The 16,626-nt window shown below is 46.3% G+C and overlaps 1 protein-coding gene across 2 annotated transcripts in view; it reads right to left on the bottom strand.

Moving 5' to 3' along the window:
- Positions 1-15,141, bottom strand: part of INPP5F (inositol polyphosphate-5-phosphatase F) — a 64,759-nt gene extending 49,618 nt beyond the window's left edge. For both annotated transcript variants that reach the window (XM_029080368.2, XM_029080367.2), the window contains exon 1: positions 14,820-15,141. In XM_029080368.2, the coding sequence (XP_028936201.1) occupies positions 14,820-14,916 (97 nt within the window). In that variant the 5' untranslated portion in view covers positions 14,917-15,141. The remainder of the gene's footprint in view (positions 1-14,819) is intronic.
- Positions 15,142-16,626: the final 1,485 nt, after the last annotated feature.

The following is a 16,626-nucleotide window of genomic DNA, read 5'->3' on the forward strand; positions in this document are numbered from 1 at the left end:
TGGGCACTTTAAAAATACAATAATAATACTAATAATTCATAAGAAAAGATTTCCTGAAGGAGACGTGATTTCAGAGGAGCTTGGATGTGTTGGATGTGAAGGGAGAGTTACTAGGTGGGGAGTATGGGGGACAGAAAGAGGAAAGTGTGAGCAGGAGGTTGGTCATGGAAGAGACAAGAATGAGAAACAGTGAGTCGGTTAGCTTGATAAAATGAAGAGTGTGAGCTGGGGTGTTGTGGAAGAGTGGATAAGATTTGATTGAATGCTAAAACCAACTGTCGACTGTGAAGCCAAGTTTGTTGAAGGAGTTGGTTTGGAAAGGAAAATGAGGAGCTCGGCTTTGGGAATACTAAGCTCGAGATGCCGGCAGGACATTCCTGTAAAGATGATATCCAGGAGGCAGAAGGAAACGTGAGATTGCTGAGAAGAGGAGAGCACTTACGTACATGTTGGATACACTATTTCATCCTTCAACTTGTAATTCGTTTAAGATTGTAAACTCTTTGAGGGAAGAGATCCATATATAATTTCCACTGTACTCTCCCAATGCTTAATACAATGCTCTGTTCTGAGAAGATATTCAAAAAAGAGAAGCAGAATGGCCTAGTGGAAAGAGCAATGGCCTGGGAGTTAGAGGATCTGGACTCTAAGCCCGGCTTTGCCAAATGCTTGCTGGGTGACCTTAAGCAACTTCTCTGTGCTTCGGTTCTGTTCTGCCTCTTAGCCTGTGAGGCCCATGCAGGACAGGCACAAAGGTCAACCTGATTCACTTGTATCTACCCCAACGCTTACAATGATGTCTGACACAGAGTGAGTGCTTAACAAATTCCACTTTAAAAATGTTATTGATGGATTCATGATCCTCTTAAAGTTTCCACTCAAAAACAGCTGCTCTTTACCTGATTGCAGTGTCTCATGCTGCTCCATTTACTGCAGTTGTCTCCTAGTTTTCTGCCGTGATGTCATACTAAGGCTTCACTTTACCACGGTATTATAATTTTCTGGGAGTCAGAAGGGCCTGGGTTCTAAACTTGGCTACTGTATGACCTTGGGAAAGTCACTTCTCTCTGTGCCTCAGTTCTTTCATCTGCAAAATGGGGATTAAGACTGAGAGGCCCATGTGGGACATGAACTGTGTCCAGCCTGATTAGCCTGTACCTATCCCAGGACTTAGAATAGTGCCTGGCACACAGTAAGCGCTTAACAAATACCATCATTATTATTCTCGCTCACATTTATGGATACTATTTGGGTGGCCAGCTATTCCCTTTTCTCCTCACATGTTCTACCCAATGAAACTCTGCTGTGACAAGCACAGCTTTGACATGTGTATACCAACTTTGTTCCAGGTCTCTGTTGCCTGTCATCCTCTCTTGTCTTCTAAGTGAAGCTGTCAAAACTGTTCTTTGAGTTGGACACAGTGTTTTCTGAGGGGTTCAGGTCTCAAAGCCATAGAAAGGATGAACCATTACTATAGCTCTGTAAACTGTGGGTTGTCTGAGGTCTGCTACATTACTGCCCCTCTACCTGACGGTGTCCCAGAAGACGTGGTTTATCTTCTCCTCCTTCGTCTAACACTGTCTTCTAAGCAGCACGCTCCCTAAATTAAAAAAGCCCTGAGTTCCAGCTTCCAACTCCGGATTCCGTTTCTTTGTCGTATGTTGTCATCTTCTGTGTCCATCTCTGACCATCCTTGGCTTTCGATCGGAATGATTTATTGAAAACTTCATTTTCCTAAAGGCATATTTTCCATAGCTACGTAGGCAAAAAGAAAGAGGAAGCTAGCCTATTTTCTTGAAACTCTCAGGACATCCAGAGCAAAATTCGATTAGCTCCAAATATGTGTGGAACGACATGCCAAGCATGGTTTTCTAGGGCGGGGGTTGATAAGCATGCTGTGCGGAAGAGCCCGACGTAATGACAGAAATACACCGGCTGTGCTACGAAATCTGGTCACGCTGCATTCCAGAGTTGCAGCGGCTTCCTAGCTGCAGCTGCTGAGGGAGCAGGCACGCAGGCAGGGAGCAGAGAGAAGGGGAAGAGAGGATGCTTAGTGCAGGCAGATGATGGGAGGTCTTCTGCAATTGCAAACGATTAGTAGGCACTTTCCAGGAGCAGCCCGGGGAGGGATAGAAGCAGGGAGGGAGCCAGAGCCGTGGGGTACCTTTGCCATGAGGACACTAGGCCGCCAATTTTGACTGAGGGCATAGAGAAAGAGAATGAGCCAGAGGGAGCAGGATCCAGAGTTCTTGGCTAGTCCTCCCCATCCCGTCGTTCCCACCCCCCCCCCGTCTGCCCATGGGATGACCCCCCAGGGTTGGGCTAAAACACAGCCATGGGTAGGTGGGCAGCTCTTCCCCAGAGCAGGCCTGGAGCTCTCTGAGCCATATTTAGTTCTAAGAAGAGCCACGCAGGGCTCCCAAGCAATAGGTTGTCAACTTATGAGAAGTAGCGTGTCCTGGTGGATAGAGCACAGGCCTGGGAGTCAGAGACCTGGGTTCTAATCCCGGCTCCACCATTTGTCTGCTGGGTGACCTTGGGCAAGTCACTTCACTTCTCTGGGCCTCAGTTACCTCGTCTGTAAAGTGGGGATTAAGACTGAGCACTTTATGTGCGACAGGGATTTTGTTCAACGACGAAGAAACAGAATCCAGAGTTGGAACCTGGAACTCAGGGCTATCTACTCCATCGCTTAGTACAGTGCCTGGCACACAGTAAGCTCTTATCGAATACAATTAAAAACACAAAATCCTGTAACTAAGGGGTTTAGGTACATACAATAGAAGACACGGTCCCTGTCCTGGAGGAACTTAAAAATCTTATGACCGATCTCAGATGGCCCAAAGGCCAAATATAAATTAGGGCAAGGAGTAGCAACATGGACACAAATGGTAATAATAATAATAATAATAATAATAATGGTACTTGTTAAGCACTTACTATGTGCCAAGCACTGTTCTAAGCACTGGTGTTGATACAAGTTAACATCATCCCTGTCCCACAGAGGGCTCACACTCTTAAACCCCATTCTACCAATGAGGTCACTGAGACCCAGAAATGAAGTGACTTGCCCAAGGTCACACAGCAGACACATGGCGGAGCCAGGATTAGAACGCAGGTTCTTCTGACTCCCAGGCCAGAGCTCTATCCACTAAGCATGCTGCTCCTCTAAGGATAACAAAATGATAAGAAAAGTAAGTAGTTTACTAGATAATTAAATTTGGATATATGCAAATGACCGATAAAGCAGCTGGTGGGGTGGCATGACCCAAAAGGAATGTTATTGGGGGAAAAGGTGAGGGTTTTGTTTGTGGGAAGATGTGTGATTTTGTGGATCTGAGGGGAGAGGGATTCCCTCACAGGGAGGGAGAAAACTGAGTAACAAGGGAGGCAAGAGAGCTACACATGTTCCACAGTATCAAAGAGGGTGAACTGGGGTGTAGCAGGAAAATATAAAAGGAGAAAGAGGGGAGTTGAAAGAAAACTTTGAAGGCAATGGTTAAGAGTTTTCAGTTACTATGGATGATTCATTATCATCATCATTGATGGTATTTATTGAACCCTTACTGCGTGCAGAGCGCTGTACTAGTTGCTTGGGAGAATACAATACAACAGAGTCGGTAGATACACTCCGTGCCCAGAAAAGGCTTAGAGTCTAGAGGATGAACTTACAGATTAAACTTGGTCATTATAGAAGACTTGATTCAAAATAAAATCTTCAAAATGAAACACCAGAAAAAAACTCTCACCAATTACCATGAAACTTTTCATTTCCACGGATTAGAATCTACTCAAGGAAGAAAACTAAGGAATTGGCTCATCCCACTTCTGACATTAGTCTTTTCCACTACCCTTCTTTACATTTCACAGATTTTATTCAACACCAGTATTTTCTACCAATACATTTTTTCTTTGAACAACAAATTTTAAATGACTTGTAGAAGTACTCTTGTACACTTCTAGAAACCTAAGGTATATTTGGTCCGGGACACACTATGAATTTAGCAAATGTTCCAAAAAAATATGAAAGGTAGGCAATGTGACTGCTGAGAAAGTAATAACACACTCCAAAAACAAAAACAAACTAAAAAAAGGAAAGTCCAGACAAAGGGGAGGCGCTAGGGTTCAACGAAATTTGTGTAAGAACTACTGAAAACTGTACAGTGTGTGACAAAGTTTTGTAAAATAAATGTTAGATTTGCATTTCTTCATTGTGCACACTTTACAGATTGAAAAAAAAAATGTTGGTATTTGTTAAGCACTTACTATGTGCAGAGCACTGTTCTAAGCGCTGGGGTAGACACAGGGGAATCAGGTTGTCCCATGTGAGGCTCACAGTCTTAATCCCCATTTTACAGATGAGGTGAGGCGCAGAGAAGTTAAGTGATGTGCCCACAGTCACACAGCTGACAAGTGGCAGAGCTGGGATTTGAACCCATGATCTCTGACTCCAAAGCCCGGGCTCTTTCCACCGAGTCATGCTGCTTCTCAGAAAAACAAAGTCTTATTTGTGGATTTTCATTTAGAAGCAGAAGCAGCAATATGGCTTAGTGGAAAGAGCACGGGCTTGGGAGTCAGAGGTTGTGGGTTCTAATTCTGGCTCTGGCTTTTGTCAGCTGTGTGACTTTGGGCAAGTCATTCAACTTCTCTGTCCCTCTGTTTCCTCATCTGTAAAATGGAGATTAAGACTGTAAACCCCACGTGGGACACTCTGATTACATTGTATCTACCCCAGCACTTGGAACAGTGCTTGGCACACAGTAAGCTCTTAACAAATACCATCAATATTATTATTATTTATATTTTTCAGGAGGCAGATCATTTGAACCCATCAGCCCTTTAAAAAGAAATGGACTGAGACTGGTCTAAAAGACAGGATAAAAGGGGAGAAATTTAGTAGAATAAAAAAAAACCTTTGGTTTAAAAGTTATAAACCCACATATTCATCTGTCTCACCACCGACCTCTAACCCACGTCCTGCCTCTGGCCTGGAACGCCCTCCCCCCTCATATCCGACAATTACTCTTCCTGCTCTTCAAAGCCTTCATGAAGGCACATCTACTCCAAGAGGCCTTCTCCTAAGCTCTCCTTTCCCCATCTCCCTTCCCTTCTGCCTTGACTTGCTCCCTTTATTCATCCCCTCCTCCCAGCCCCACAGCATTTATGGACGTAGCTGCAATTTATTTATTTACATTTACTTATATTAATGTCCATCTCCCCCTCTAGACTGAAAATTTGTTGTGGGCAGGGAATGTGTCTGTTTATTGTTGTACTGTACTCTCCCAAGCGCTCCATACAGTGCTCCGCACCCAGCAAGCGCTCAAATGCAACTGAACAAACTGAACTCCTATCATCGTCTTTAAAGCACTCAATCACCTTTCCCCTTCCTACCTTACCTTTCTGGTTTCCTACCACTACCCAGCCTGTACACTTCGCTCCTTTAATGCCAAACTATCGAGTGCACCTCCAAATCCTCTAGCTCACCGCTGACCTCTCGCCAACATGTCCTGCCTCTGGTCTGCAGTGTCCTCCCTCTTCACCTCTGACATCATCATCACCCCCATGGGCTCCCTGTATTTCAAAGCCTGATTAGAAGTACATCTCCTTCAAGAGGCCTTCTCCTACTGAACCCTCATTTCCTCTTCTCCCACTCCCTTCTGAGTCACTTGAATTTACACCCTTTATTTAACCCTCCCACAGCCCCATAGCACTTATTTCTAATTTATGTATATTAACATCTTTCTCCCCAGCTAAACTGTAGGCTCATGACCAGGAACACATCTACCCACTCTGTTGTATCGCACTCTACCAGTCGGTTAGTACAGTGCTCGGCCTTCACCGAACTCGCTACTCTTTCAGCTGGTGCCCTATTTATCTGTGCTCATTCTTTTCCAAGATCTTCATACGAATATGCAATCAATAGTATTTATTGAGTGCCTGTATGAGGAGCACAGTACTAAGCGTTTGGGAAAGTACAACAGAATTAAAAGACATTTAACTGGCTGTTACCCAAAAAGACTGGTGATTGGTGCCTACCCAGGGATGGTGTCGTTCTATTTAGAGAAGCAGTGTGGCCTAGTGGATATAAGAGCATGGGCCTGGGAGTCAGGAGGTCTGGATTCTAATCCTGACTCCGCCTCTTATCTGCCGTGTGACCTTAGGCATGTCACTTAACTTCTCTGGGCCTCAGTTACCTATCTGTAAAATGGGGATTGGTCATGAGCCCCAAAAGGGACATGGACTGTGTCCACCCTAAATAGCTTGTATCTACCCCAGCGCTTAGCACAGTGCCTGGCACAGAGAAAGCGCTCAACAGCTACCACTAAAAAAAAAAATTGCTCCTCTCCAGGAGCTAACAATCTAGCATGAAAGACAGACACTAAAAAAACACTTCAGATAGGAGGAAGTGGTGGAGAATGAAGTTACGTACATAAGTACCACGGGCGGTTTTGAGTATGTAAGTGTTTAGGTGGCATGAAATCCCAAACTTGCAGTTGAGGGGATATAACATTGGGATTTTAGAAATTAAATGGGCAAATCCTCCTGGAAGAGATGAGATTTCAGACAGTCTCTGAAGATGGAAACAGCAGTGGTCTATGGGATGTGAAGGGGGAGGGAGTTGAGGCAGGAGGGAGAGCAAGAGCAACAGCAGAGATGACAATGAGGCACCGGGAGTACGCTACCTTGTGAGGAATGAAGAGGGTGAGTTAGGATGTAGGGGACGAAGAGACTGTAAAAGTAGAAAGGTGAAAACTGACTGAATGCCTTTCAGGCAATAAGTGAGAAATTGTTGCTTAATGCCTAATGAAATGGGCAACCACTGGAGGCTTTTGAGGAGTGGGGAGATGTGTGCAGAAGGGTGTTTTAGACAATTGATCTGGGCAGTAGAGGGACGTATGAAACGGAGAGGGGAGAGAGCGGAGTTTGATGCGGTGTTCAAGCCAGGATGTGACGTGTGCCAGTGAAGTGGTTGCTTGAATAGAAAGGGGCAGATTCTGGAAATGTTGTGAAGGAAAAACTGACAGGATCTGGCAACAGAACGAATATGAATATTGAAAGAGAGGGAGGAGGTAAGGAAAATGCCAGACTAGAGAGAAGGGGAGGGTGGTGATGGGAAAGGTGGGGGTGAAGAGGAGAATTTGGCAGCAGATGCCAGTAGGATATCCAAGGAGAGAGTTATGATTCCCTGACCTTCATTTCCCCTTTCCTCCAAACACCCAGCAAGTTGGGGAATGAGGATACAGAGAGCAGCTACGCAAAGTAGGGCCAGATGGTGAACAGCCTTGAAGCCAACCCCGAGGAGTTTTTTGTTGACATGAAACAATGCAGGGAGCTAGTGGAGAGTTTTGGGGGAGAGGAGAGATGTGGGACAAGAAATGTTTTGGGAAACTGGCCCGTGCAGCAGCACGGAGCAGATTGGAGTGGGGGAGACCGGGATGCTGGGACACCAGCAAGGAGGTAACTGCAGTTGTTTAGCCACAGCATGACCCAAGCTTCTAACAGGGTAGCGGTATGGGTGGAGGGGAAGGGGGCAGAATCAGGAACTGTGGTGCAAAAAAACCAAGACTGACTTAGCGGGAGACCAAATGTGAGACTTGAAAGACACTGAAAAATCAAGGATGATAGCAAGGTTGCCGACTCCTGGGACTCCAGGGTGATGGTGGAGTCGTCATTTTAGGGGGAAAGATGAGTAGTCCTAGAGATATGTTGTTTCTCTTTGTTTTTTGCTATGTGCCAGGCACTGTACTAAGTAGTGGGGTGGATGCAACCTAGTCAGTTTAAATCCAGTCCCATCTGGGGGGTCACAATCTTAATCCCCACTTCATAGGTGAGGGAACTGAGAAGTTAAGTGACTTGCCCGGGGTCACACAGCAGACAAATGGGGGACCCAGGATTAGAACCCAGGTCCTTCTAACTCCCAGGCCCCTGTTCTATCCACTAGACCACACTGCTCCTTAGGGGCAGAGTTTGAGGAACTGGCGGAACACCTGAGTCGAAATGCCCTGGAGGCAAGAGGAGATGTGGGACTGCAGGTCACACTAGAGGTCAGGGCTAAAGGGGTGACCGTGGGGTAGATAAAAGAGAATAAGATTGGGCAAGATCCCTTTTCCACTCAGGGATTGCAGTCAGAGGTTACTTAGTACACTGCTCTGCACATGGTAAGGTCAATAAAAATAATAATGATAATGGTATTTGTTGAGCACTTACTACGTGCCAGGCCCTGCACTAAGTACTAGGGTGGATACAAGCAAAGTAGGTTGGACACAGTCCCTGTCTCACATGGGGTTCACAGTTTCAATCCCCATTTTACAGATGAGGTAACTGAGGCCCAGAGAAGTGAAGTGACTTGTCCAAGGTCACAGAGCAGACAAGTGGCAGAGCCGGGATTAGAACTCATGATCTTCTGACTCCCAGGCTCTATGCTGCTTCAGATCGGACAGAGTCTCTGTCCCACACGGGAGTCTCTGTCCCGATTTGCCCAAGGTCACACAGCAGACAAGTGGCGGAGCTGGGATTCATAACAGTAACTTGACACATAATAAGTGCTAAACAAACACTAGAATAATAATAGTAATTTCCAATATGAAGTAAAGAACCTTCAATCCCAAAGGATTTTCCCAGGAAGGAAACACAAAATGCCTAAAGTAATTATTCTACATCAGCAAAATTTAGTTCAAAATCTTACTACCCAACTGAAACTAAAAAACGAAGTTTAGATAAAAATACCTTGGAGTTTAAGAGTATTTTTATAGTTTAAATCACAAGTTGTAACAAAGGTAATTTTAGATATAGCTTATATATAGGGTATGGACTTTGGGGGCTTAAAGCGTTTCCCTTTTTTATTCATTTACATAGCAAGTGATTCTTTGGTAACATGACTCTATTCTGGAACTGGCCTATGGCCCAAAATAGCTGAATAAACTATCTGAGGGCAGTGTTAAGCCTAATTTACTTAATTTAAGGGTACCAAATTTCAGCATCAATCCCAAATTTAACAATATCCAAAACTTGGTTTTGGAGCAAGGGCGCTATATTGAAACAAGAAAATTCATAACATAGGTACTACATAAGCCAAAATTGGCAACAGGGGTCAGACACCCGAGGGAACGCCAGACTACTTACAAAGTGGGGAGAAAATGACCAAATCTTCCAGATATCACTATTAAAATTCATGTCAAATTTATTGACCACAATGGAGTTAGCGCTTAGTACAGTGCTCTGCACATAGTAAGCGCTCAATAAATACTATTGAATGAATGAATGGAGTTACTGACATTTCATCACGCAGATGTGCTATTATTCTGACATATCACAGAAAGCAAAATTAGAATGGATACGTACATCAACATAAAATCCATCTGAGGAGCAAAACTACAAAATTTTAACACACCTAGAAAAATAATTTTTCAGATTAAGCCCTAATTATTTTTAAACAAAATTCAGTGACAGAAGTCAGGTAAAATTGGACAAAGCCCCTGAAATCTAAACCCTAGTCATATATCAGAATTCTATTCACTCATCACGCGTTTTCATATAACAGTACTTTAACAGCCAATGTCAGAATAATATCGGTTGCAGAGAAAGGTGGATTTTTATTTCCTGATGAGAGTTCTGATCCTTTAATACAAGTCTGAGGGAATTGCCTGTGCTTTGAGTGGATTATATACTGCTTTCCATTTTGTTCTCCCTCCATCCCCATAGTCGCAACTCTTTATTTCTTTCTTATAGCTTTGTGTCATCCACCTTTCTGGCTCTTTGGCTTGATCCTCTTTCCCTGGGTCCTTCCCTATCCCCTTCTTTTGGGTCATTTTTGGTCAATAAATATGATTACATCACTGATTATTCTTGCCTCACCTCTGTGTTTCCTCATTCATTCTCCATTAGTTGGTTCCTCTCTATCCTTCCCACCTTACCTATCTTCTTCTTTCAGTTTCTCCACATAACTGTAACCTCCTTCCAACTCTTCCTGCCCTTCGCCTTCTTTTATTCCCCATCCCTTCTTCCTTTGTCCCTCTCCCACATCTCTTCTCTCTACCACTTATTTCCTTTCTTCTCCTCCCCTTGTACCCTCCTCTTCTCTCTTTCCACCACTTCTTCCCATCACCCTTTTTTCCATCCTACCTTCCTCTCAGTCTCCCCACATCACTTCTCTCCTCCCGTTCTTTCAAGTCTCTTCCAGACCTTCCTTTCGGGCTGTGTAGTTTTGCCACTTCTAATCCTAAAGGGTGCTCAAAAGGAGTGCCTTTCAACTACCCCCCAAATCTCCGGACATCCTTTCACTTCAGCTTTCTACGGAGCTGCTTTTGATTATCGTGCATATCCAAAAACTGGAGCTGCAGAGACCCAAGGGATATGAGCCTGAGATTCAGAGAACCTGGGTTCTAATCCCAACTCCAGCCCTTGCCTGCTGCATGACCTCTGGCAAGAAACTTTCCTCAAATGGGGATTAAATGCCTGTTCTCCCTCCCCCAGGGGTACCCCCAGGGGCACAGGGACTGTATCCAACCTGACCATCTTGTATCTACCCCAGTACTTAGTACAGCACTTGATGCAAGGCAAATCTTAACAAACCCACTCAAGCAAACTCCCCTTTTAGCCAATCTCCCAAAAATTGAAAATGAGCCATGCATTGTCTTACTTTCCTGCATCTGGAGATTACCTTCTGTGCTAGCATGTTTGTTATTAAAAGGCAATTTAGACTCAGCCTTCAAGATGCTTATTTTCAAATATTACCTATCATATCAATTAACATTATTTACTGAGTCCTTACTGTGAGCAGATCACTGTACAAAGCAGTTACACACACACACATCCTCTCCCCACCGAATGAAAAATTTACTTTCGCATAGCTTAATCAATCCACAGTACTTCTGAGCACTTACTACACAACAGAAGGAATCTAAAAAACATTACCAATTGAGCAGGACTCAAACCTGCTTCTTCTAGTAACACATTTAGAAAGCAAATAATTTCACATATCAAAATAAGTGGATGGCTACAAAAGATACTGTTATACAGTGCCAAAATTAAGGCTTCCAACAGGACTCAGAAGAAAAGTTTGGAGCATCACCAAATAAGAATAACAAAGTAGCTGAAAATGGCTATTTATACCAAATATATGGTGCAAAGAACAATCCTGCTTCAATTTTATTAAATAAAACTTCTATATCCAGCCTACCAAAAGTCAAACAACTATGACTTATCTTTCAATCTGGACACTGAATTTACTTTGCACAAAATGGCAAATTCATTCATTCATTTATTCAGTAGTATTTATTGAGCACTTCCTATGTGCAGAGCACTGTACTAAGCACTTGGGATGTACAATTTGGCAACCGATAGAGACAATCCCTGCCCAATAACGGGCTCACAGTCTTAACGGGGGAGACAGACAGCAAAGCAAGACAGAACAAAACAAAACAAATCATCAAGATAAATAGAATCATAGAGATACACAGGTCTTTAACAAAATCAATAGGGTAATAATATATACAAATATGCACAGTGCTGAGGGGAAGGGAAAGGGGAAGAGCACAGGGTGGGGTGGGGATTGGGGAGGGGAGGAAGAGCAGAAGGAAAGGGGGGCTCAGTCTGGGAAGGCCTCCTGGAGGAGGTGAGCTCTCAGTAGGGCTTTGAAGAGGGAAAGAGAGTTAGTTTGGCAGATGTGAGGAGGGAGGGCGTTCCAGTACAGGGGTAGGACGTGGGCCAGGGGTCGATGGCGGGATAGGCGTGAACGGGGGTCAGTGAGGAGGTGAACGGCAGAGAAGCGGAGGCAGTAGAAAGAGAGAAGGGAGGTGAGGTAGGAGGGGGAAGGTGATGGGAGAGCTCTGAAGCCATGAGTGAGAAGTTTTTGTTTCATGCGAAGGTTGATAGGCAACCACTGGGAGGTTTTTGAGGAGATTAAAAGGGTAGATGAATGCGTGTTCAATACATACTACGCTCTTATGGAAATGAAGCGCTTCCTCAAGGAAAGGGGTTTGACTCTCCCAAGGCATCCTGGTTAGTAAACACTTGGAAACTTTCACCTGAAAAAGTGCTCACTTAAGAGGGCACCGTAAGATCGCAGGCCGAGATCTTACAATCGATCAATAGTATTTACTGAGCTCTTACTGTGCCTTGAGCACGGTTCTAAACGCCTGAGAGTACAAAACAACAGAGTTCGTAGACATGTTCCCTGCCCACAACAAGCCTACAAAAGATGGACTGGCAGTTAGGGAAGCCCAATCTCCGTTTGTCAAACCAGCTAATTTTGTTTTATTATTAATAATAATAATGGTTCTAATAATGATGAGGATGATAATAACAGCGGTAACAATAATAATAATTTTATGGTATTTGTTAAGCCCTTTCTCTGTGCCGGGCACTGAACTAATAGCAAGGATGGACAAGATAAGCCGGTTGGTCACAGCCCCTGTCCCACATAGGGCACAGTCTTAATCCCCATTTTACAGAGGGTAACTACGGCACAGAGAAGTTAAGTGACTTCCTCAAGGTCACACAGCAGACAAGTAGCAGAGTCGGAATTAGAACCCAGGTCCTCTGACTCTCTTGTCCATGCTCCTTCCCCTAGGCCATGTCGCTTCTCTAGTTATTATTGTACTTGTTAATCGATCATATCTATTGAGCCCTTCCTGTGTGCAGGGTGCTGTACAAAGCGTCTGGGAGAGTTCACCACAACAACGTAACAGACACGTTGCCAGCTCACAACCAGTTTATGCATATTAATATAAATAAATTATGGATAGATGCACAAGTGCTGTGGGGTGTTGGGGCCATGAATAAAGGGACAGGGAGATGTAGAAGGGAGGGAGAAGAAAGGAAATTAGGTGTTAGTCAGAGAAGACCTCCCAGAGGTGTGCCTTCAATAAGAGAAGCAGCGTGGTTTAGTGGAAAGAGGCCGGGCTTGGGAGTCGGAGGATGTGGGTTCTAATCCTGCTTCGCCACCTGTCTGCTGTGTGACCTTGGGCAAGTCACTTCACTGGGCCTCAGTTCCCTCATCTGTAAAATGGGGATTAAAAGTGTGAACCCCACATGGGACAACCTGATTGCCCTGTATCTACCCCAGCGCTTAGAATTGTGCTTGGCACATAGTAACTGCTTAACAAATACCATCATTAGTATTATCAATAAACTTCGAAGGTGGGGAGAGTAATAGTCTGTCAGATAGGAGGGAGGGAGTTTCGGGGCAGAGGTAAGACATGGGCGAGAGGTCAGTGGCGAAGGTGAGATAGAGGAGATGGAGATAAAGTGAGAAGGTTAGCATTACCAGAGCAAAGTGTGCAGGCTGGGTTGTCGTCGGAGAGTAACGAGATGAGGTAGGAAGGTGTTAAGCGCTTCTACGTACCAAACACTGAGGTAGATTCAAGATAATCAAGTCAGATACTCGTTTCTTATATGCCATTCTGAAAATCAATTGCTAAAAGCTAAGGAAAGCTAAGTGGACTGACAAATCTGCATTTCATTTACTGGGCCACCAGCTAAAGGAGGCTCTACTTGATATACACTTAATTTGTGTTTGTTTTAAACAGGCCACCCTGAAAATACCACAACTACTTACCCGAGCACTCCAGAAAAAGCCAAAGGGCTCTTACCCGATTCTAACTCTTTGTAGATTTTATAAGATTAAAATAGAAATTTTTTTTATTATAGTTAAGAGTCACGGCAGTAATCCTCTTCAAGTTTTACCTAACGAGAATGAGGATCTGAAATTAATGGGAGCAGAATTTAATTTCATCCAGGCCAATCAACCGAAGAGAAACGTGCCGGCATCCGGGCCAGGGTGGGAGCAGAGCCTTGGAAGGCTCTGAATGGCAAATACTACGAAATCGAGAAACTTCACATCCAAAAGTCTCGAAATTGGGGTCGCTCCCAAGCCCGCCGGCCTTCGCCTCACCGGGCATCTGTCGGTCGGCGGACGGTTCTCGGGAGAGGCCAACTGGAGAATTGGAATCGGTGGGAGGGAGGCCTGCTTTCCTCCAACTCCCTAGGGATCTGGGAGCAGATGGGGGGCTCGGCCCCACCACGGGGGGCTCGCAGTGGCCTCAGAAAGGTGGGACGGCCTCCTCCAGCCTGGGGGGACCGGGTCAGAGTGGGGGGGAGAGGGGAGGAGAGCCAGCCGATCTGCTGCTGTCCACCCCAGGGCTTAGGACAGTGTCTGGCACATACCAAGCGCCTAATACCATCCTCCTCCTCCTCATTATTATTAACACACATCCACCCCTTCCCCCCCCACCGGGGAACCCCTCTTTCCAATGCCCCCTTTAAGTCAAGCAGGAAAGTATTCCCCCATTTATTTTGTTAATGAGGCGTCCATCCCCTTCATTCTATTTATCGCGATGATGTTGTCTTGTTTTTGTCCGCCTGTCTCCCCCATTAGACTGTAAGGCCATCAGTGGGCAGGGATGGTCTCTATCTGTCGCCGAATTGTCTCTTCCAAACGCTTAGTACAAGGCTCTGCACGTAATAAGCGTTCAATAAATACTATTGAGAATGATTGAATGAAAGTCCGCCCCCCTCCCCCCCTCCGCCGACCCCCACCGGCGTCCCGGCTTGACCTTTCACCCCTCGGGGCCAACTCCCTCCGCCGAGCTCGCCTCAGCCCGAAGCGGGGCGTCGCTTAATCGGTCAATCGATCTTATTTAGAATAATAATAAGGGTATTTGTTAAGCGCTTACTATGTACCAAGGACCGTACAGAGGGGGGAGGTGGTGGGGTCACTGGGCGGCGAGGACTGTACGAAGCGCTGGGGAGAGGGGGTGTAACCGGCGGGTTTCCCGGCCTCCACGGGCTGCCCGCGCCCGCCGCCCGCCCCTCCTCACCGGGCTTGAGCTGGAGGCGTCCGTCCCGGCGGCTGCACCACAGGGCCCGCTCGCCCTGCTGCAGGATGTAGTGGTCCTTGGCCTGGAAGAGCTCCATGTCCGTCCGACCGACAGGACCGACCGACAGGACCGACCGACAGGACCGACCGACCGACCGACCGACAGGACCGACGGGCGGCTGGGCAGGCGAGGGCCGGAGGCAGGAGCCCCGGGGAGCGGGAGGGACGCGGAGCTCCGGCCGCAAAACGTGCAGCTGCTCCGTCGGCCCCCGGCAGCCCGGGCCCGGCTCCTCCCGCCTCCGTCGTCGTTGTCGGCGGCCTCGGCCTCTTCCGCCGCCGCCCCGCCCCCTCCCTTGAGACCACGCCCTCCGTGTGGCCACGCCCCTCCTCTGTGGCCACGCCCCCTCGTCGGCCCCCGGCGCAGGCGCAGTGGCTCGGCCCGTCCCCCGTAGGTAGGGTCGACTCTCCTCCCTCGCTGCCTCTCTTCTTTGCCCAGTGTCGCCCTCCCCTCCTGTCTCCGCCTCAGCGAGGGAAAGAGAGCATTCCAATCTGTCGAACGGGAATCATTTTATTCATGATTTATCATTTATCATGAGGTGTCCTGATGATATCATTTATCATCATTTATCGTGAGGTGTCCATCCCCTTCATTCTATTTATCGTGATGATGTCTTGTTTTTGTCCGTCTGCTCCCCCGATTCATAATAATAATGTTGGTATTTGTTAAGCGCTTACTAGGTGCAGAGCACCGTTCTAAGCGCTGGGTTAGGCACAGGGTCATCAGATCATCCCACGTGAGGCTCACAGTCTTAATCCCCATTTGACAGATGAGGGAACTGAGGCACAGAGAAGTGAAGTGACTTGCCCAGAGTCACACAGCTGACAAGTGGCAGAGCCGGGATTCGAACCCATGAATTCCGACTCCCAAGCCCGGGCTCTTTCCACTGAGCCACGTTAGGCCGTCAACCTGTCGTCGGTCAGGGATGGTCTCTGTTGCCGGATTGTCCCTTCCGAGCGCTTAATACGGTGCTCTGCACCTAGTAAGCGCTTAACAAATACCAACATTATTATTATTAATCGGGCCTTTGCTCTTTCCACGAGGACACTCTGCTTCTCTACTTCCTGCCTGCTGCTGGAGAAGCGGCGTCACTTGGATAGAGCACAGGCCTGGGAGTCAAAAGGACATGGGTTCTAATGCCGGCTCTGCCGTGTGTCTGCTGTGTGTCCTTGGGCAAGTCACGTAACTTCTCTGGGCCTCAGTTACCTCATCAGTAAATTGGGACTAAGAGTGTGAGCCCTAATGGAGTCAGGGTCTGTAGCCAACCTGATTAACTTGCATCTGCCCTAGTGCTTAGAACAGTAATTGGCACACAGTAAGTGCTAAACAAGTACCATAATTATTATTACTATCCCCCTACTCCTCCCTTCTTCCTTCCTCTTCTTCCTGCTCTCTTTACTGCCTCAAAAGGGAAGAAGCCTCTCGCCTCCTGTAAGTACAGTGCTCTGCACACAGTACAAGCTCAATAAACACAGTTGAATGAATATATAGACTATCAAGTGCGATCCCACACCCAGGAGAACATCACAGTTAATACTGGAACTTGTATACATTTAGAAAAGATGGACAGGCCAAGATTGCCTTCGTATGTGGCTGAGTTTTTGATATTCAGGGAGGGTGGGATGGACACTACGACAGAGTTACCATTGGGGTGGACAGGCTCGGGGAGGAAAGGCCCAGAGAAGGCTTCAGAGAGTAATCTAGCGAGGTAGTTGTTAATCAAAGGGGTGGGTGTGGAGCAGCGGCAATT

This window comes from Ornithorhynchus anatinus, chromosome 16 (assembly GCF_004115215.2).
Source record: "Ornithorhynchus anatinus isolate Pmale09 chromosome 16, mOrnAna1.pri.v4, whole genome shotgun sequence".
Classification (NCBI taxonomy): domain Eukaryota; kingdom Metazoa; phylum Chordata; class Mammalia; order Monotremata; family Ornithorhynchidae; genus Ornithorhynchus; species Ornithorhynchus anatinus.